General features: G+C 41.6%; 1 protein-coding gene across 2 annotated transcripts in view; it reads right to left on the bottom strand.

Annotated features, from left to right (window-relative positions):
* Window positions 1–2,191: 2,191 nt before the first annotated feature.
* CCDC30 (coiled-coil domain containing 30) overlaps window positions 2,192–21,316 on the bottom strand; it is a 122,646-nt gene continuing 103,521 nt past the window's right edge. Inside the window, exons 14-18 of one of the 2 annotated variants that reach the window (XM_077752015.1) lie at window positions 15,481–15,622; window positions 11,792–11,928; window positions 8,903–9,017; window positions 2,910–2,977; window positions 2,192–2,553 (exon numbers count right to left, since the gene is read on the bottom strand). In XM_077752015.1, coding sequence (XP_077608141.1) covers window positions 2,466–2,553; window positions 2,910–2,977; window positions 8,903–9,017; window positions 11,792–11,928; window positions 15,481–15,622 — 550 coding nt within the window. In that variant the 3' untranslated portion in view covers window positions 2,192–2,465. The remainder of the gene's footprint in view (window positions 2,554–2,909; window positions 2,978–8,902; window positions 9,018–11,791; window positions 11,929–15,480; window positions 15,623–21,316) is intronic. The other variant, XM_077752016.1, reaches the window with a different exon arrangement.

Genomic DNA, 21,316 nt, shown 5'->3' with positions numbered 1-21,316 from the left:
TTAGTGTGTGCGCCCCCACGGAGACAGGAATCTGTTCATTCTCAGCGCTTAGAACAGCCTGGCATATGTGCCCCTTCTGTTAAGTCAGGACACCGGTTCGGCCGCAAGTTTCCGCTTTTGTCACCTACAATTCATTCCTGCAGAGCAGCCAGAGCTTCCCCTGCGCCCCCATCAAGTGGAGCTTTTATTTGTTTATTTTTTTAAAGATGTTTTATTTATTTCTGAAAGAGAGCGTGAACAGGGGAGGGTCAGAGAGAGAGGGAGATACAGAATCCGAAACAGGCTCCAGGCTCTGAGCTGTCAGCACAGAGCCCGACGCGGGGCTCGAACCCACAAACCGTGAGATCATGACCTAGCCAAAGTCGGACGCCTAACCGACTAAGCCATCCAGGCGCCCCTCAAGTGGAGCTTTTAAAATTAATCTGCTTATAAATCATTCCTGGCTTCCCACATTTAGAATAAAATCAATTCCTTACATACAAATGCCTATATTACATTATCTGTCCCCACATACCTGGAGCCAGATAGATCTGATACTCAAGCCTTTCTATCCCCCGAGGTCACAGAGATCGATACTCTCTTTAGAGACTTGGTAGCGTTAACTGTCTTTAGTACTCATAGATCTTAGTGGAGGTAAGGGAGTGCTCCTTATAGTTCAGGTCTCTCAGCTCAGCTGATGGGAACACTCCACTCAATCTGAAGTAACCCAGTCTTTCAGATGCATCACTGGTTTATTTCCTCCTGCCACTCACCATCCGAAATTATACGGTCTGTCTTCCCACCTCTGTGTCCCTGCCACACACACGTACACCTTCCAACGTTACAGCATGTTAACTCCATGAAAGCAGAAATTGTCCTTGTCTGTCTTTGACAGACTATATAGGTGAGCTATAGTGGCTACTACTGAATAGCCCATAGCAGGAATTCAATAAATAGATTCAATGAATTGAGTGAAAGGTGACCCTGGGCAAGGTTTGGAGTCAGAGCATGTATCTGATATAACTATTATGTTTTATACCCTTTGATCATCCTTTCTAGGTCAGTGGTCTAAGGAAACCAGGGTTACATATAAAAATTCAATGTCTCAACTTATGGTATCTTTTTTAAATTTTTGGTTACTTTCCCTTTCCCTTTGGTCTCCTTCTCTATCTCCAATTAAAGGGGAGGAGAATAAGAGAAAGGGGCAGGAAGAGAAGAAAGAACCACAGGAATCACCCTTCAATATAGTTTATACTATTTTAAAATGCTTTTTAATTGGTAATATCCAATGTTGATGGGGTTGTAGAAAAACTAGTACATTCAAACTGCTAGTGAAAATAAATGATATCTAGCATTTGTTAAACAGTTAACTAAGTTCTAAATACACACTTCATGGGGCCCCTGGGTGGCTCAGTCAGTTAAGTGTCTGACTTCGGCTCAGGTCATGATCTCACCGTCCGTGGGTTCGAGCCCTGCGTGGGGCTCTGTGCTGACAGCTCAGAGCCTGGAGCCTGCTTCAGATCCTGTGTCTCCCTCTCTCTCTGCCCCTAACCCACTTTCTGTCTGTCTCTGTCTCTCAAAATAAAATAAAGACACAAAATTTTTTTTAAAAAAAGAATAATATGAAGACTATTGAAATGCAGGAAAATGTTCTATACTATATTAAACTAAAAATCAGATCATGAAAATGAACATACAGTATAACCATTTAAAATATATGCGTTTGGGGGTGCCTGGGTGGCTCAGTCAGTTAAGCATCCGACTTCAGCTCAGGTCATGATCTCACAGCTCGTGAGTTCGAGCCCCGCGTGGGGCTCTGTGCTGTCAGCTCAGAGCCTGGAGCCTCCTTCTGATTCTGTGTCTCCTGCTCTCTCTCTCTGCCCTTCTCCCACTTGCGATCTCTCTCACAAAAATAAATAAAATGTTTAAAAATTTTTTTAATATATGCATTTGAATAACCAGAAAGTAATAAATGAAAATAGTTGTGTGGAAAATGCAGGATTATAGGAGATTTCTTTGTAAAGTATTTGCTTTAATATGATTACATTGTTTTGCTTTTAAAAAATTAATAATACCCATGATAATAGGGAAAAAGTGCTGAATTAGCCATATATATGCTCTGCTGAACAGAAACCTAATTAAACCATTGAACTTAAGTCACTATTATTGATCAACACAAGGATATTTGAGGACATCAAATAAACTCGAGAAACCCATTTTTACAACTGGTTTAATGAATTTATCAGCAATTCTGAAGATTCCTGGTTGGTGTCCAGAAAGAATCTGTGGTAACTCTTCACTATGTCATGTTCCACCTTCATGCCCAAGCTTTTTGTTAGCAGCTTTGATCAGCCTAGTTTTAGCCACCAATGATTTTATACTTCTGACTTTTGGTCTTGTTCTTGGGGGCAATGTGTCTCTTTCATAAAAGGCACATTTATGTATCCAGCTTCGGAATTCTGTGAACATGAGAGGGACTCGGAGAACTAGGGGTTTGCCATTGCTTCTTCTGACTTATGTTCTTCAATCTCTTGAAGACTTCCAACTGACTCTACCAAACCTGGTCCTGAAAAACTAAGAATGGCCATATGTGAGGACTTTGTGAAAATAGGATGTCTTGGTAGTACTTTGGGGTTACGGGGATAAGGCATCAATAGGATTTCAGTTTTTCACAATTATCACACAAAAGAAACCAAATAAATAACATTTACCTTAAATTGATGTTTATGGATTACTTTCTACTTTAAGTCAAGATTTGTCAGGGGTAGGAGTGAGAAAGTAGAAAGAAAGAAGGAATTGGAAAAGGATTCAAATACTAAAACTAAAACAAAATTACACCCAAATGCTGTGCTTTCTCAAGCCAACAACTCAGGATGAGTTAGGAAGCCATGAGTCTCAAGCATGCAGATGATTGTCTTGACTTTACTAACCTGGAGTTTGAAAGGGGCAAGATTTTTTTCAATACTTCAAATTCAGGGATGCCACTAATTGTTGTCTTCTAAAAGAAAAGAAAGGATGAAAATTTAAAATTATAATAATAAGCCATTGACAATACGATCCTAAAACTTATTCAGTATATACATTTTTGGTTATAGATCTAACGCCCTCACTGTTAGGATGGCTATCATTAAAAACAACAACAACAAATGCTGGTGAGGTTGTGGAGTAAAGGGAACCCTTGTGCACAGTTGCTGGCATGTACATTGATGGAGCCACTATGGAAAACTATATGGGGTTTCCTCAGAAAATTAAAAATAGAAATACCATNTTGAAGCAGCATTATTTACAACAGCTGAGACGTGGAACTTGTGTCCATGGACAGATAAATGGGTAAAGCAAATGTTTCTCACATATACACACACACGGAATGTTACTCAACTGTAAGAAAAAAAAGGAGGAAATCTTGCCATTTGCAATGACAAAGATGGACTTTGAGAGCATTACGCTAAGTAAAATAAGTCAATTAGAGAAAGACAAATACTGCATGATCTTACATACACGTACAATCTAAAAAAAAAACAAAAAAACAATTCCTAGAAGCAGAGATAAGATGTGTGGTTGCCAGAGGTGGGGGTGTAGTGGATGGGGGAATTAGTTGAAGTTGGTCAAAGTGCACAAACTTCTAGTTATAAGATAAACTCTGGGGATATAATGTACAACATGAAGACTAGAGTTAACAATACTATACTGTATTGTTTGAAAGTTGCTGAGAAAGTAGATGTTATAAAAGTTCTCATCACTAGGAAAACAACTAACTACGTGAGGTGATAGATGTTAACTAATCTTAATGTGATAATCATTTTGCACTGTATACGTACGTATATCAAATCATTATGCTGTATACTTTTAACTTATGCAATGAATATCATATGTCAATTACATCTCAATAAAACTAAAGAAAATGTAATTCCTAAATACCTGAAGAATATTTGGTAATTATAAATCTTATACTTTTATATTAGCACTATCATTGTAAGCCAACTTTTTACATCTATTTTTATATTAGTAGATATAATCATTCCATTCTATTTATTTAGGTAAGTTTTTACTTAATCTCTGGTAAACATTTTCTGTGCCTTTAAATCATGAAAAAAAAAGTGTCTTTGTTTTGGTAAAATCTATGACTTTAAAAACCAAATACCCTTTCTCACAGGAACCCATCAACACACACCAAATTTTACATACAATTATGGAGGCTTATTGATTCCCCTAAACTTGGACCTCTGTTTAACCTTTGATGCAGGTCAACTAGTTTCTGTAAGAAATTCTTAGTTACCTTGAAATAAATCAGAAGCTTTTATAAGGAGAAAAAATTAGCATTCAGAGGAATTCACAATGCATTAGAAATTTTACTGACTGAGAGGACAAGGCTTGAATTCTGGCTCTACTAGTCAGACTCTGGCATGTCCTGTCACCTCTCTGAGTTTTGTCTCCTACATCTAAAATGAGAGAATCACAATACCTAATCTTTCAGGGTTGTTGTGCAAATTAATTAACATGAACTTACCTAACAATGGGAGGAACTCAGTAAGTGTTCAATATAGAAACAAGTGAATGTATGTGTACTGGGAGAAAGAAGCTATCTTTATTGAAGGGCATCTATTTGCCAAATAATACACTAGGTAATTTATGTATATTATTCTAATCATTCTACTTTATCCCCTGTTGCCATCTCTGAAAATAATTAATTTATTCTTATAATAGCTTTATGAAGATAAAATTCACACACTATATAATTCACTCATTTAAAGTACACAATTCAATTGTTTTTAGTATATTCACAGGGTTGTAAAACCATGATTACAATCAATTTTAGAACATTTTTATCACTCCCAATATAAACCTAATTTGCTTTAACTATACCCCGTTATCCCCCAATGCCTCACCCCTAGGCAACTACTCATCTACTTCTATGTTTATAGATTGCCTATTCTGGATATTTTATATAAATGGAATCATATGAAAATGGTGACCAGCTTTCTTCATTTCACATAATATCTTTAAAGCTCATCTGTGTTATAACATGGATCAATACTTCATTCCTTTTTATGGCTGAATGATATTTTGTTGTGTGGATATACCACATTTTATGTATCCATTCGTCAGTTGATGGACATTTGGGTTGTTTATACCTCTTGGCTATTATGAATAATGCTGCTATAGGGGTGCCTGGGTGGCTCAGTTGGTTAAGCGTCCGACTCGGCTCAGGTCATGATCTCATGGTTCATGGGTTTGAGCCCCACATCAGGCTCTGTTCTGACAGCTCAGACCCAGCCTGCTTCAGATTCGATTCTGTGTCTCCCTCTCTCTCTGACCCTCCCCTGCTCATGCTGCCCTCTCTCTCTCTCAGAAATAAATAAAACATTAAAATTTTTTTTGAATAATGCTGCTATAAATATTCATATACAGACTTTTATGTGGAACAGCCACCTTTTAGTGTTATTACTTCATTTTCCCAGATGAGGGAACTAGAAGGTGAACAAAGTTTCCTTTTTTCACACAGCTAGTAAAATGCTGAGCTGGGATTTGGCACATAAGGTGCAATGAGAAAACCTATCAAGGACACAAAGCCAGATTTTGGGAGAGGGGGATTCAGAAAAAGCTTTATGGAAGAGAAGATATTTAGGTAGAATTCTGAGGGAAGGTAGGAACAAGCCAAGAGAAAATCTGAGGGAAGAAAGGCATGGGAGAAGGCAATAGAGGGAGAGAGATAGATGCCATAGAATTCAGGGACACAGACAATGTGGAGCCAAGAGTGGAAAGAGGAACCAACCAGGGATGAGATAGGTAAGAATGACAAAGGCCAGGTCATGGAGAATATGAAGACTGCATTGGAAAATTTGGGTTTTATCGTGAAGATTGTGGGAAGCCATTGCATGGTTTGAATCATATGCTCATAGTATATTTTGTAAAGACCCCTCTGGCTATAGACTAATGGAACAACAGGACTTCAAAAGACAAAAGCCAGGAAGATGAAAGAAGGAATGTGGGATGTGTGTTTCCAAGTAAGGGAAATACATGATCTAGAGGGAGGAAACTTCAGAGCTCTGGGAGAAACTGTTAATAGATTAGTTTTGTTTGATCAGACTTGTTTGATGTCAGAAAGGTATTTGGACTATGGAAGGTTTCTATGTGGCTTCAGTTCTTCTGGCTTAGACGTCAACAACTCTGGAAGCCTTCCCTAAGTACCCCAGACAGGTTCAGATATCACTCTTCCTGCATTCACAGCATTCTGGGCCTACTGCTATTATAGAACTTACCACAGTGGATGGTAGTTGCCAGCGATATGGCGTCACTCTCACTGGGGCTGAGGTCTGTGAAGGCAGACACTGTATCTCATGTATCATCATATCTAGACCATATGGGAACAGAAGAAGGCCCATATTCTACATTGGATTATAATGCCTATATATGCCTAATAATATTTGCTGAATGAATGAGGTTTATCTCAAAGACAAAGGAAGTCTTTGAAACTCCATGAGATAAAGTACTATGAAAGCAGGTAGTGCTTCATGAAGATTAGTCTAGAGGCATGGGCAGGACAGATTAAGAGGAAAGACTGAAAAGAGATGTTTTAAGTTGTTGCTGTAACCCAAGTGCTAAGTGCTTGGGATGCAGAGGGTAACATGATGGGCATAGACCCTGCTCTCATGGCGTATATTTATAATCCAATAGAGAAGAAAGATATGATTATAATACAGGAAGCATTATGGTCTCTTACAAGGTTATGTCCCTAGTTACCCTGATAGCCCTGTAAGGGAAGTAGTAGACTTGGGGTATAATGAGATAGTGGCTAAGAACAAAGTACCAAAGAGAGTTGTTTTCAGCCCTTGTTCTTCTACTGCTTTGTTATGTGCCTTAAGCAATGATGTCACTTCACCTCTCTAGAGCTCAGTTTCCTCAGCTGTGAAAATGGAAAGATCATGTTGTAGATTAAATGTACATAAAATGCTTAGCACAGTACCAGGCACATAGTAAGCACTCAACAAATGTCAAGTTCTCACCATTTTAGCCTTTGAGGTATTGCAAGGTAGGAAGAGATCTAGGATATATCTGATCTCAGGGATCTATACACTGGTTTGTTTTTAGCATGATACTCAATTAACAAGAATCAAAAGATATGAGAAATGTCAGCAATAGCTGTGTGACTCAGGCATATCATTTAACCTCTCTTGGTTTTCTCTCCATCCTGTATAAAATGAGGGGGCTGAACTGGAAGATCCTTAAGATTCTAAATTTAAAAATGATTTTGGAGTTGTTTTAACAGATATGAAGATGTTATAAGTTGGTACTTTTGTCATACATGAAACATTGAGCTTGATGTAGTATAATCCTGATCCATGTCACATTTCTTACCTGTTTGAGGATAATATTGTGGATGTCAAGGCTATTGTTCTAGTATATACTCCATTAAGGCTCCAACTCACCACTTAGAATACTATAGTGCTTATTCATGTATGTCTCTGCCCTTCTCTACTAGACTAAAGACCTCTCGAAACAGGGTCTATCTTCATATTCCTAGGACATAGCATAGTTCCTGGAGTTGATAAATGTTTGTTGAATAAATAAGTAGAATGGTGAATGACTAGACAATTTTTTAAAAATATGTATTTATTTAAACAATCTCTACGCCCAATGTGGGGCTTGAACTCATGGCCGTAAGATCAAGAGTCACATGCTATTCTGATTGAGCTAACCAGGTACCCATGAATGACTAGACAGCTGAGCACAGTTGTAGCTTAAGCAAAAACATAAACTATCGGAAATTAAGCCATATAATCTGGTAGTTCTACTTTTAAAAAAATAGGTTTTTTGTTCTATTTTATTTCAGAGAGAGAGAGAAACAGTGTGAGCAGGGGAGAGGGGCAGAGGGGGAGAAAGAGAATCTTAAGCAAGCTCCACAATCAGTGCAGTGCCTGACATGGGGCTTGATCCCACAACCCTGAGCTGAAATCGGAGTGGGATGTGCAATTGAATGAGCCACCCAGGCACCTCTGGCAGTTCTACTTTGGACAAAGTCTACAAAACAACTCATGTAGCTTGGAAGTAACCACCTTTCCTAGAGCAAACCAGATGTGGGTCTTATGCTCATAGCAATAGTACCCAACAAGCAGGATCTACATAAAGTATCCTGGGATGAAACATCTAGGAGGTGAAATAGCCAGGGGAAAAAGAAAGCAGTCTCTCTCTCCTGGATTCAGAATGCAACTCTGCTCCCTAAAGTCCTTCTTGCTGACACATTCACCAGCTAGACTCTGGACCTTCGCTGAACCTATACTCTTTGCCACATCTGTCTGGACTTGGCTACCTGTCTGTTTGGAGGTTTGTAACACAATTTCTCTGTCTCTGACTCTCTTTCTCTGACTCTGGTGTTCTCCTTAGGCTTGACTCCTCGCCAGACCAGACTAGCTTCATTTACCACTGGGAGTCTCAGATTTGCTCATTTTTCAGACAGGGCTAAAATAATCCATGGCAAACGGGGTTGTTGAGAATGAGGCATATATGTGAAAATATTTAATATTCGTTTATTCTCAGATGTTTAGGGAGCACCTGTCTATAGATACAATGACATATGAGATACAGTCCTTGCCCTCCAGGATCTCACTGCTGAGTCAATTAGATAGAGAAGCCAAAAAAGGCAATAATGACATAGTGTTAGGGAAGAAGCTATGAGGCATGCACAAATCGCTTTGGGATCACATAGGATGAGAGTATTTAATAAAAGCTGACTCAATAAAGAACAAAGCTGGCCAAGAGCAGTCTCAGAGTCTGCTGCCCTGGTGCAGCCAACGGGCCTCTTTGCCATAGTCCACCATGAGGCCAAGTACAGCCTACAACTATATGAAGATGAAGGGAAGGGAGAACTTAATACCCTTAGCAACTAGGCTTCATATGAAGGGCCTGATAGCAGCACCCATCTTACCTCTCCTTTGTGAATCTGGATGCTTCTTATGATATGCTCTAAGAGGCCAACCTGCTGGATGAGCTGGAGGTTGGTTTCATACAATTGCTTATTTTCTTTATCCAGGAGAAGTGCTCTAAGAATGGGATAAATCAGAAGAATAGCTAAAAATTTCTGTATCATTACTAAAAACTCAAAACTATGTCCCACTTCCAACTGGCTCTGGGTCTTAGCCCACTGCCTAGATTTTGGAACCAACTTGGGAAGAATAATTCCTCCTGTGTTCCCAGATAAAGTAGAAATTAATAAGCTTCTGGCCTGTACATAGTCATTAAATACATACTGAGAAGAGAGACATACCATATGCAACAGAGAAACTTACTGAAGGATATGATCCTATTTAGGGGTGGGACTGAAACAAGAGACTCTACATCCCTCCAAATAGTGTAGCTACCCAGTCTGCATCCGGTTCTGATCTCATACAGTCATCCTATACTTTTGTAGTAGTAGCAGCAGTAGTGGTAGCAGCAGCAGTAGTAGTGGTAGTAGCAGAAGTAGAAGCAGCAGTAGTAGCAGCAGCAGCAGTAACAGTAACAGTAACAGTAGTAACAGTGGTAGCAGTAGCACCAATAATAGTAGCAGTAGTAGTGGTAGTAGTAGCAGCAGAAACAGCAACCATTTACCAAGTACTTACCATGCACTTAAGCACTGTAACCGACCCACAGAGTAGACATTTAAATCTGTTCATGTATTGGCTTATTTTTTTTTAATTTTAAATGTTATTTTTTTTAAATTTATTTTTGAGAGAGACAGAAAGAGAGACAGAGAGAGAGACAGAGAGACAGAGAGAGAGAGAGAGAGAGAGAGAGAGAGAGAATGAGTGGGGGAGGGGCAGAGAGAGGGAGACACAGAATCCCAAGCAGACTCCAGGCTCTGAGCTGTCAGCACAGAGCCCTATGTGGGGCTTGAACCATGAACCATGAGATCATGACCTGAGCTGAAGTGGCACGCTTAACTGACTGAGCCACCCAGGTGCCCCTGTATTGGCTCATTTTATTGATCCTTACAACTCTATGAAGTCAATGTGATTATGGAGCCTATTTTACATATGAGAAAACTGAAGCTCAGAGAAAAACAACTTATTTGAGGATATAAAACCAGGAAATCATAGAGCTGCTGAGATGCCAATCCAGATCTTTCAGACTTGTAAGCCTGAGTTCTTAATCACTATACTAGGCTCACTTTCCAGAGCCACGGTTTAGTTGGGACACATGACGGTACAATAGTTTTGATCAGAGATTTGTGTTTGAGTTTTGGTTCCACCATTTACTTGCTGTGTGATCCTTGGCAAATACCAAATCTGAGCCTCGGTTTTCTCATCTGTAAAAGGAAGAAGCATCCTGTAGAAGAAACGTACTCTAAGGAAAACATACAAGTCCAATCCAGATGGCCAGAACATGCCCTCAGGAGGGCAAGATGGGAATATCACTAATATTAAGGCACAGGTAACAAGTCAGTTGCATAGGGAATGTCAAAATCAATGACATAGTTTGAGAAAGGCAATGGATTATATAGAGTACATAAAAGGGGAGACATGGATAGTAAAAGATAATCAGAGACTCTCCAGGTCTGCTTAGAGAAGCAGGTGCCCACAACAGCAGAACGGAGAGTTCCAATCTGCTGAACAGATCTCCCCACAGACTCGGGTGCTGTGGGCTCTAGAGCTAAGCTACTGGGGTTCACACACTGCTCTGTCACTGACTAGGCTGCTTGAGGTCCTGAGCCTCTCTGGACCTCAGCTTTCTCACCCATGAAATAAGGCTAATCCCACTGTCTCCCTCCTGGGACCGGTGTGAGGATTAGTGAGAGAGAGAGAGCTTAGAACAGAGTCAAGCACATAGTGAGTGCTCGAAAAATGTTAATCATTATAAGTTTTTTTAAAAATGTTTTATTTATTCCTAGGAGAGAGAGAGAGAGCGTGAGCAGGGGAGGGTCAGAGAGAGAGGGAGTCACAGACTGAAACAGGCTCCAGGCTCTGAGCTGGCAGTCAGCACAGAGCCCGACGCGGGGCTCGAACCCACGAACCGCGAGATCGTGACCTAAGCGAAAGTCGGATGCTTAACCGACTAAGCCACCCAGGTGCCCCTCATTATAAGTTTTTTTTTGAGAGAGGGTGCAAGTGAGCAAGGGGGCAGAGAGAGAGGTAGGGGGTGGAGGGAAGTGGGGCTTACCTGGTAGGGGCTTGTGTTTTACCCAAAGCAGGGCTCGAGTTCACCCAACGTGGGACTTGAACTCACAAACTGTGAGATCATGACCCGAGCCAAAGTCAGAGGCTTAAGGACTGAGCCACCCCGGTGCCCTTATTAGAGTCATTATTGGTGACACTATCTGTTAAGATCAACACACTATCTTTGCCCTAATTCTGTGCTTCAAGAAAACTTTGATTGTAATTGAAGTTTCCTATAGAGGAGAGAGGGCTTGGGCTGGCTAATATGTGAAGGTTTCTTTGCTGGGGATACTTCTCATTACAAATTAATACATTGGGTGTCCTATGGGTTTCATGGATTTAAGTCACTAGTATGAGCCTGATCCTATCTTGATCTCCCTTGATTCCATAGGTATTGAATGATACAAATGAGTGTCAACACACAAAGTCACAGGGCAGAATGAGCAGGCCCTCAGTCAGGCAACGCCCATGTGAGAGAGCCCAGCTGAATGGCCGACCCACCTCGTCCATGATCTTTTTCTCTTTAATTTCACAGCTTTTGCATGAACTCCTGGAAACAGCTGACAGCAAGCAACAGTTATGAGATAGGCTGCAAACTCAAGGGATAGTCTCTGGAATAATCTCTTTGTTGAGGGAGAAGCATCTTGGTGGAGTTCCTTGGCTCCTGTAAGGACTGCACCTACCTGTTCTGGATTGAAGATAATATCCTTTTATTGCCCTGGATTAGTTCTTCTTGGTACATGACTTGTTCCATAAGTTTCCTTTTCTCTAAGAGCAGTATATCATTTTGAGCAGTGACCTGGTCCTGCAATGCCTTCTCCTGGAGACAATAAAGTCCCTCGTTACTACAGCAGAAAGAAGAATGATAAAGGTGACAGCAAATTTCCCTTGTTGACTTCCTCTCCTGCCCCCTGGTCTGTTTTCACCTGTTTGCCGACATTGTCAGCTAGGGAGTTCTTCTGTTTATTTTGGTTATTTTTTTTTGTCGTGGTTTTTTTTTTTTTGAGCAATTAATCATTCTTCTGGGTTAACATTTTAAAATACCTGAGCACTCAATATCCAGTCAGTTCCCAAGGCTCTCATATGTATTCTAATACCATAGGTATCAAATCACTAACAAATACAGTGGAACCCCCTGAAGCTCCAGTTTGCCATTTCTCTATTATACGTCTCCGTCTGCATTGTGGTGATAGTCTTCTTAAGGCAAAGGATGGAAGATGGGCATTTAGTCCCCTCACTTGGCAAGCAGTGTCAGGATCTCAGTTGCCTTGGCAAATGAAGCAGGTAAGCCGGCTACTGAAAGTATCCTTGCAAGTGATCATGCTGAAGAGACTTCCAGCTTGACCCCGTGTTTCATTTTCTACCAAGAATTTTCCCTGAAAGCAACAGCTAGTGAAGTTATAGCTACAAAAATAAAGGACTATATCTTGTGAAAACAATACTAACCTTCTTATATTGAAAGAGTCCGTAGATATTAATATCATTGCTGGGGAGGAGTTTAGGAGCTCAGTAATGTAGGATTGCCCTCCTCACGTCACTAATGACTGTCAGCGTTAAGTGCCCTCACCCTTTGCTGTTTGTCCCCACCTGCTGATGGTGGGAGTGAGTGGGGTGGGAGAAGAATACGGAGCTGCTGGCAGATGGTGAATCACGGAGTTAAGAGGGGCAACTTTCTTTCTTTCTTCTAAGAAAGGCACTAATATAGATCATTCAGAAAAGACTCCATCTACTATTTAAGAACTATAGGAAAGGATATTACATTATGTTCTGAACAAACGACTCCAGGTTTTAAAGTCCTGCATCTGGGATCCTTCAATGTCTAACAGTAATCTTGTTTGTTCTTTTTTTTATTTTTTAATTTTTTAGTGTTTATTTATTTTTGAGAGAGAGAGAAAGAGAAAGGGGCAGAGAGAGAGAGGGAAACAGAATCTGAAGCAGGATCCAGGCTCTGAGCTGTCAGTACAGAGCCTGACGTGGGGCTCAAACTCATGAGCCATAAGATCATGACCTGAGACGAAGTTGGATGCTCAAGCGCCTGAGTCACCCAGGCGCCCCTTGTCTGCTAATACATTTTTGGTAAGGATTGAGAAGTTATCTTGCAAGTAATACTCTGCAGTTACAACTGAATTAGAAAGGAAACTGGAGGGCGCAGGCTACTGACACCCCGCCCTTTGGAAATACCTTTTTTTTTTCCTGAACCAGAAAATCAGGACACATCGTCTAATAAAAGGATAAAATATTTGGAGAAATCTGGTTCGGATGTTTACAATAGAATTCTAGTTTACAACAGAAGTTTACTGAGTCAGAAGACTCAGCTGGCTCACCCTAAAAAGAGAAGGCTGAAGGAACAAAGCCTCCAAAAGTAGTACTACTTTCTGGAGACTTGGTGCTTGGAAAGGAGCCCAGCCTTTTTTGTGCTCATGGCTCTGGTCCATAAGCCCTAAACTAAGTAAAGTCAGGACCTCCAGGTGTGTAGTACTGTGGCATAAGGAGATCTCACATCAGTCTTCTCTAGGCTAAGTATCTCCCATTCCATTAACAATTTCTCTTGTGAACTGTGCATCTACCACTTAACATGTTTCTAGGAGAGCTTACACACAAAAGAGAAGAAAGTAACACCTATGGGAAGTGGTATGTGTCAGGTACCACTTCAGGCATTTCATATTTTAACTGCACAAAAGCCTTGTGAGATGGGGATCAGCTCCACCACTTTACAGGCAAGGAAAAGGATACCCAGAGACTCGTGCAAGGCCACAGAGCTTTTAAGTGGCAGAGCTAGATTTTGCAGCCACATCCGTTTACGGCCAAAGCCCACAGCTCCCTTTCAAGGGCAGTGAGCAAAAGGGCCAAGTGCTCTTCCTTAGCCTCTGCTTATTTGCCATCTTTAAGGTGTACTTCCTGGAGACCTGCCAGTCTCTGGGTAGATGTGTCGGGTTTCCAGAACTGCTGTAGCAAGTAATCTCAAACTGGTTGGCTTCAAGCAACAGGAACTGATTTTCTCACATTTCTGGAGGCTACAGGTCTAAAATTGGGGTTTTGGCTGGGTTAGCTCCTTCTGGGGGTTCCACGCCTCTCTCTCAGCTTCTGGTGTGCGCAAGTCCTCCCTAGTCCTCCCTGGCAGAGCTGCAACCATCATCACGTGGCCTTCTTCCCTTGCACGTGTCTCTGTGTGTCTGCTCTTCTCCTACAGCCACCAGTCATATTGGATTCCGGGCCTTGATTTTGGGCCAACTCCAATCCACTATGACCTCATCCTAACGAATCCCACCTGCAAAGACCTTATTTCCAAATTAGATCGCACTCTGAGGTTCTGGGCACACAGAAATTTGTGGACGACACTATTCAACCCAGTGCCGGCAGGGGAAAAGGGAACACACCTGCTGAAAGAAGGGGGCTGTGTCTGCCATGTAAGCCTGCAAGCCGAAGGCAGGCAGTACGAGAAAGAGATAACGCAGAATATTTCTGGTGGGCCCGTGAACCAGGATTGCTCCTTTCTTCTGTATACTTGTCCTAATTGTGAGTCTAATCTAGAGTCTTTGAAAGTTTGACAATGTGGTGCCCAGATAGAAGGAGACTGCAAAATCCACCTTATTTTTCTCTCTCACTGAAGTGTAGAGTAACAGGAGGATTTTCTTTTTAAATTAAGAACCCAACATTGGTGACCCATCTGTTATAATCCAAAAATGTCTCATGTGTGTAGTCTAGAATTCTTAACCATACCGTAACAGCCCATGGAATGACTGAAATTGCATGAATTCTTCCGGAATCCTTGGCACGTACAAAGCTAGGAGTATTTTAGGAGTGGGGACAGAGTTTTTCAAAGTTCTGAGATGGGCTAGGGAATCTCAAGAAGGGAAAGCATTCCTGGCCTAGTCAGCTGCTCTCCACTTTGAATTCATGTTGTGTGATGATCTCAAGACCATTCTGCAGTCGATTCCGTGCCATCTGCCTCATTTTCTTGTCGCCTACCGGTAAGTCACAGGGGCAATGGGACAGGGGTAAAGAAACCATGGATATGGAATATGGGTCACTTATTTTCACTGCCATTTAAGACTGACAGGAATTTGCACGGTGAGGGCAAGGTGGAGTAGGAATGAGTTACTAAGCCTGTCTCGGAAGAGTATGTAAAAGAAGACAAGACACTGATCCTGCACTGGAAGTGTGGGGTATTTTCAGTGTCTGATTCGGTTCAGCATCCCCATGAGTCTTACGTCCTTTTTGGCAGGTCTTAAAGGATTGCTCACATCGAAAGAAGCTGCAAAGAAGTGAAAACCTGGCTTCGAAGAGGCCACTGGTGGATTGCAGCCCAAGTGGGCTCTCCCCAACGGGCTGGGCAGTGGCACGCCGGGGAGCTCATCACCTTCCTGCCCACCTTTTCCATTTGCAGCTGCAGCACTCTGACTTCATTTTCCAGCTCCTCAATTCTCTTGTCTCGCTGTTCTACTTCATTAACTAAACGGTCCTTGACTCGTTGAAGCTTGGCTTTGTGGTAGAGACGTTTCTCGATGAGGTTTCTGTAAAAGTAAATTTCTTTCTATTTATTTATTTGCTTAGTTATTTGTTCTTATTTTATTTTATTTTTTGAGTTTATTTATTTTGAGAGAGAGAGAGACAGTGTGTGTGCGCAGAGAGACAAAGAGAGAGGATCTCAAGCTCTGCTAATAGCACGGAGCCCAACATAGGGCTCGATCCCACAAACCATGAGATCATGACCTGAGTTGAATCAAGAGTTGGAAGCTCAACCGACTGAGCCAGCCAGGCACCCCCAAAGGAAATTTAAATAGAAGCCCAGCCAAGCACTGTGGACATTTCTGTTGCTTCCTCAGTGTGTGTGCACCTCTCTCTTCTTGCTCTGTAGAGGCCTGCAACCAGATGTGGACACTTGTCCTGCTTCATTCCTGCACAGGACTTCTTGCACCCAAGTGGGAATGGACTATGGTAACCTTTTAAATAACACCACCTTTAGTCATCCCCAACTCAGGACACGCTCCTTGACTTCTGATCCCTGACATCTAATTCTGAATCCTGCTCTATGGGGTCAGCTGATCATTTAGTTTTTGGCTATACCCGTGGACAATGATATAAGCCACTCCAGACTCTGGTAACTGAGTCTTCTCTCGATCCTTGCCCCAAGACTGGACTTCTGAAGGCCAGTTCTATGTAGATTTCTGCTCAAGACTCTAACTCGGATTCTGACATAAATTGAACTTACTGCCAATAAGCACCTGAAAAGACATTCAATTTCCCTAATTAGCCATTAAGGAAAATGCAAGTCAAAGCTACTATGAGATAATACTTCATCCCCACTAAGATGGCTAAAATCAAAAAGATAATAACAGGTGCTAGCAAAGATGTAGAGAAATTGGAACTCTCAAACACTGCTGGTAGGAATGGCAAATGGTACAGTCTCTTTGGAGAAAGCCTGGCAGTTCCTCAAATGGTTAAACATAGAGCCATATGATCCAGCAATTCCACTCCTAGGTATTCCTCCAAGGGAAATGAAAACATATGTCCACACAAAAACTTGTCTATGAATATTCATAGTAGCACTATTCACAATAGCCAAAAGGTAGAAACAACTCAAAGACCATCATCTGATGAATCGGTAAATAAAATGTGGAATATCTATACAATGGGACATGAATCTGCCACAAAAAGTAATGAGGTCCTGATCCATGTGACAATATGGATGAACCTTGAAAGCATTATGCTAAGTGGAAAAAGTCAGGGACAAACAACCACATATTATATGATTCCATTGGTATGTAATGTCCAGAGCAGGCAGATATAGAGGATTCCTTGTTGCCCACAGCTAGGGGTGGGGAGGGAAACTGATGATGGCAGACAATGGCCAGAGGGCTTTCTTTGGTGGGTGTGAAATGTTCTAAGATTGATTGTGGTGATGGATGTACAATTAAAAGCCATTGAATTGTACACTTTAAGTGGGTGAACTACATGGTATGTTAATTATATCAATAAACCTGTTGGGTTTTTTTAAAGAACAAAAATCTAAGTTATCATTTCAAACTACTATAACAGCTAATCTGAGTAAACAAGAAAACAGATTAATACCTGAATACCACCACTAGGCAAATCTCTTTGAGAATGGCTGTGCTTTCCAGGTAAGAATATTGTTATTCAGAAAGTGCTCCTTCCAATGAAAAATTGAGAAGTTCTACTTTGCTGTTTTTAAAAAAAATTTTTTTAATGTTTATTTATTTTTGAAAGAGATAGAGTGTGAGCAGGGGAGGGACAGAGAGAGAGGGAGACACAGAATCCTAAGCAGGCTCCAGGCTCTGAGCTGTCAGCACAGAGCCCGACGCGAGGATCGAATTCACAAACCATGAGATCATGACCTGAGCCGTAGTTGGACGCTTAACAGACTGAGTCACCTAGGCGCCCCCAAGAAGTTTTACTCTGAACCTATTAGGTCACACAAAATCACTCCGCTCTAGGGTTTCTTGACCTTTGCCCTATTGACATTTTGTGCCAGGTAAGACTTTGTTGTGGAGGGCTATCCTGTGCTTTGTAGAATCCTTGGGCTCTACCCACTTGATGCCAATTGTACCTTCTACAGGGTGACAACCCAGAATGTCTCCAGATATTGCAAAATGTCCCCTTGCCCTGGGAGGCAAATCACACTGCTCACCGAAAACCACTGCTGTAACTAACGTTCCTACACCAGGTTTCCTCTAAGCCCACAGAAGTGTCCCTCAAACTGTGTCGTGACCAGTATCAGCATCACCTGGGAACTTGTCGAAACTGCAAAGCGTTGGGCTCTATCCCAGAACTGCAGAATTGTAAACTCTGGGAGCGGATTTGTGTTTTACCAACTCTACTGGGTATTCTCATGCAGCCTAAAGTTTGAGAGAAAGCCCTGGGCGTATTTGGGAGGGATCCCTCACCACTTCCACTTCATTATAAAGACTACTTGTGGCAGGCTAAACACAGCGATAGCTTTTCTTCATTCCTGCTGGCAATACCCAGATTTCATTTAGGTGTCCACAGAGAGCTCTTGATCTCAAGAAAGGTGGGTAGGCCTCAGGTGTGTGTGTGTGTGTGTGTGTGTGTGTATGTGTGTGTGTGGCTGCGGGGACGGATCTGTGACAAAGGTATGCCTGCTGGTCACTTCTCAGGACTTGAGAAACCAGCCCTCTCTGCATTGGGTGCCCTCCTGCTGGGCTTGCGCAACCTGCCCCTACAGTCACTGCCTTGTCACCATGATGTGACAAGCCTGAAGACAAAGGTGCTGCCCAACCAAGCACGGCAGAGCAGAAGGAAGGAAGGAGCCTAGGCCTTCACGACACTACTGAGCAGCTAAAGCTACCTCAACAATCCCCTTCCTCCAGATGTCTTCTTATGTAAGAGAAAATTTTGGTCTAAATCTATGTCAGGTTTTTGTTTTGTTTTGTTTTGATTTGTGGTCAATGACTTCCTGATATCTTAAAAACAAACAAACAAACAAACAAACAACTACTCCAAACAAGCAGAAACTATTCTGAATGCCTAGACATTTGGGTAATGCCTTTTTAACAGAAACAGAAAGTGTTTAAGGAAAGAGGAATCCACTCTGTGTCACGATAGATGCTCGAGGGCACAGTCACCCAGCCCTATGGTGCTGAGCGGTTTGCACATGTCAACTATCTGATCTTAACTGATCTTTCCTCTGATACTTAAACTGGGAGAAGCCCTAAGTGAAGGAAACTACTAGTTAACTAAAAACCTGTGCTCCAGGCTTTTCACACGACACTTTATTTGATTTTAAAGCAAATCTGTGCAGCCAACTGCCTTCTCTGTGAATCAGGAGAGGAGGCTGTGCAGAAGTAGACTTTACTCGGTGGAGCTAAGGTATCCAAACTCTTCACATTCCTTGACTGGCTCCCAGGAAACAATCTCTAAGGCCTTGGAATATCCTGCTTGATAGTAACGTCTTTGTATACCTGTGGCCTTGGACCACACCAGTATTTTAGGTTAACAGTATTATTGGGAAACCTGGGTGGATCAGTCAGTTGAGCATCTGACTTCAGCTTACTTCATGATCTCGCAGTTCGTGAGTTTGAGCTTTGCATTAGGCTCTATGCTATCAGCACAGAGCCTGCTTTGGATCCTCTGTCTCCCTCTCTCTGTCTTTCTCCTGCTTGTGCTCTCTCAATAATAAATAAACATTTCAAAAAAACCAATATGATTTATGGTGAGTGCATTTTTGTTCACCTAGGGCCCTGGGCCATGCTGTGTCCGTTTGACCTTGGGGGTCAGAAAACTGAGTAGGTAACGTTAATCATTGGGGTACTCCATGTCTATCAGACTGACCCCTGATAAAACCTCTGGATGTCAAGGCTCAGATGAGTTTCCTTGGTTGGGAAAACTTCATGCATGTTGTCACACATCATTGCTGGGAGAATTATGTACTGCCCATCTACTCTACTGGGAAAGCACAATGGCCTTGCATCTTGTCTCTCCTGGACTCTGTCCTATGTGCCTTTCTCCTCTGCTGATTTTATTTTACTTTTACTAAAAATTTTTTTAATGTTTTATTTATTTCTGAGAGAGAGAAGAGACAGCGTGAGCAGGGGAAGGTCAGAGAGACAGGGAGATACAGAATCTGAAAGAGGCTCCAGGCTCTGAGCTAGCTGTCAGCGCAGAGCCCAATGTGGGGCTTGAACACAACATCCATGAGATCATGACCTGAGCTGAAGTCAGATGGTCAACCGACTGAGCCACCCAGGCGCCCCTCCTTTGCTGGTTTTAATCTGTATTCTTTCACTGTAATATAAACCATAACCAGGAGTATAACAGCTTTTCTGAGTTCTGTGAGTCCTAATGAATCGCCAAACCTAAGGGTGCTCTTGGGACTCCTGACACAGAAGGAAATTACTTCTACAGAGAAGAATCTGACCTAAAACCTGTGATCTCCCACTATACCCCAATGCTATAATACCAGCAAAGCCAAGCAAACCAGACACTGCTAATTTCTCCAGTAAGAAATTTGTTTTTAATTTTTTTAAATTTTTAATGTTTTATTTATTTCTGAGAGAGAGAGAGTACATGGGAGGGTCAGAGAGAGAGGGAGACACAGAATCTGAAGCAGGCTCTAGGCTCTGAGCTGTCAACACAGAGCCTGACGGGGGGCTCGAACCCACAAACCATGAGATCATGACCTGAGCCAAAGTCAGACGCTTAACTGACTGAGCCACCCAGGCACCCCTTTTAAAAAAATTTTTTTTAAATGAAATTGAATTTCATTATTTTTTAAATTGAGGTATAATTGACATTACATTAGTTTTAGCTGTATAACATAATGATTTGATATTTGTATATATTGCAAAATGATCACCACAGTCTAACATCTATCAACATATACAGAAACTTTTCTTCTTGTGATGAGAACTTTTAAGATTTATTCTTAGCAGCTTTCAAAGATGCAATACAATACTAACTCTGGTCACCATGCTATACACTACATCCCCATGATTTATTTGTTTTATAACTGAAAGTTTATATCTCTTGATCTTACAGGGAAAGCTTTCAGCATTTCACCATTGACTATGATGTTAACTGCAGGCTTACATTTCAGGTCTTACACTCAAGTCTTTAATCCATTTTGAGTAATCTTGTGTGTGGTATAAGACAGTGGTCCAGCTTTATTCTTTTGCATGTAGCCATCCGGTTTCCACAACACTGTTTATTGAAGAAACTGTCCCTTCCCTACTGTACAGTCTTGGCTTCCTTGCCATAAATTAATTGACCATATATGTGTGGGTTTGATATTTTGTTTTATACAAGAACTAGGAGCCAGATGGAGGGGAGGAGTCAAACAGACTTCTATAGATGCTAATTCTAGTCAAACTGTGATGGAAGAGCTACTTCAAGAGAGTCTTACAGCCTTGTAAATTATGTCCTCTTTTTAAAGCTTATTTATTTATTTTTGAGAGAGAGAGAGAGAGCACGTGCAGGGGAGGGGCAAAGAGAGAAGGGGAGAGGAATCCATGCAGTCAGTGCAGAGCTCAAAGTTCAAGCCTCGGGTTAGGCTCTGTGCTGTTAGCAGAGCTGGGGATTCTCTCTTTCCCCCTCTTTCTGCCCCTCCCCTACATTCTCTCTTTCTCTCTCCCAAAATAAATAAATAAATAAATAAATATTTTTAAAAAGAAATTATTTANCTGAGCTGGCAGTCAGCACAGAGCCCGACGCGGGGCTCGAACCCACGAACC

This window comes from Crocuta crocuta, unplaced genomic scaffold (genome assembly GCF_008692635.1).
Source record: "Crocuta crocuta isolate KB4526 unplaced genomic scaffold, BGI_CrCroc_1.0 scaffold367, whole genome shotgun sequence".
NCBI lineage: Eukaryota > Metazoa > Chordata > Mammalia > Carnivora > Hyaenidae > Crocuta > Crocuta crocuta.
The sequence above is the reverse complement of the archived record's forward strand: the minus strand, read 5'-3'. Positions and strand labels throughout refer to the sequence as shown.